Below are 1,165 nucleotides of genomic sequence, written 5' to 3' on the forward strand. Positions count from 1 at the left end.
TGGGGGGGGGGGGAGAAAAAGAGCGAAGCTAAAAATAAAACGATACAAACGATTTTTTTTAATGCTTTCCAATAAAGTATATATACACCATGTGTCGTATGTGTTTAGTAAAATGAATTATAACTGATTTGGTAATTGAATACCTATGGAAATCTATTATATGAAATTTTAAGCGAAAAAAGCTCTCTTTATACATATAAATATAAACTCCTTTTTTTTCGTCTGCTATGATTGCATAGTGTTTACGCAGGGTTGCCAATCATAGTGTAAACTGGATACCGTGATAACTGATACAATATAAACCAGCATTGGGATATTCATAATATAAATAATAGAATGGGTAATTTGATAATATCCGAAATATATTACGACTAATTTTTCTTTGAATATTCTTAAATATCCAACGTTCTAGGTATCTATACACGTTTGTTAACCTGATAGCGATATAATATCAACAAAGATCGTCGACTCTAATTTATTTTGATTTGAGTCAAAAAATAGAAAATAATATACCTAAAAATATCAAAATTAAGAAAATTACAACAAAATTTAAAATAAAAATGACCAAAATATATATTAAATCTCCCAGGCGAAGCGATGTCAACATTTTGGTACGAAGTTGAGTGTCGTCTGTCGTGAAAATTTTTTGAAACTTCCTTGGCTATTTTTCCATATTCTTTGGAGTTACAGTGCATGGGAATTACTACAAGAGAATGTTCTAGGGGAGACGACGGTGAGTCAAGAGAGAAATTAAAGATTAGAAGGTCGTACAGTAAATAATTCGTAAACTTCTTCACATGAAAGAGATGGGTGGTGTTTACAGGCTCTTGTTTATGTTTTCTTTGTTTTGAGTTTTCATTCTCGTTAATCGCCGGTTGTTTTGTCTGTCAGATATCACTCTGTGGTCACGGTGTATGTGTCTAGATTTCATTAGTTTGGGAGATATGACGAGATGCTGGCGATGGTTTCCCCAGGTTATTGAAGCAATCAATTAAATCGATATTATTTAAGGTACCGTCGGTATTTTCACAGGATTTGAAATTGCTATTATCTTGTAAAATTTTGCTGTCTTATGCGCTTACAGACAATTCTGTTGTCAGTTGGTATATATCATTGTGGATTACAGGCTTAGTAAGAGAGAAATTATGTTGTGTTATTGAATTTG

General features: G+C 32.2%; 1 protein-coding gene across 1 annotated transcript in view; it reads left to right on the plus strand.

Moving 5' to 3' along the window:
• The window catches only part of LOC119588845 (inositol hexakisphosphate and diphosphoinositol-pentakisphosphate kinase 2-like), a gene marked incomplete at its 3' end in the record, with an annotated part of 41,624 nt that overhangs the window by 1,887 nt on the left and 38,572 nt on the right, over positions 1-1,165 (plus strand). Inside the window, 1 exon segment of the mRNA XM_037937485.1 lies at positions 590-733. Within this exon segment, the coding sequence (XP_037793413.1) occupies positions 590-733 (144 nt within the window).

The sequence above is a fragment of the Penaeus monodon genome, chromosome 24, assembly GCF_015228065.2.
Source record: "Penaeus monodon isolate SGIC_2016 chromosome 24, NSTDA_Pmon_1, whole genome shotgun sequence".
NCBI classification, from domain to species: domain Eukaryota; kingdom Metazoa; phylum Arthropoda; class Malacostraca; order Decapoda; family Penaeidae; genus Penaeus; species Penaeus monodon.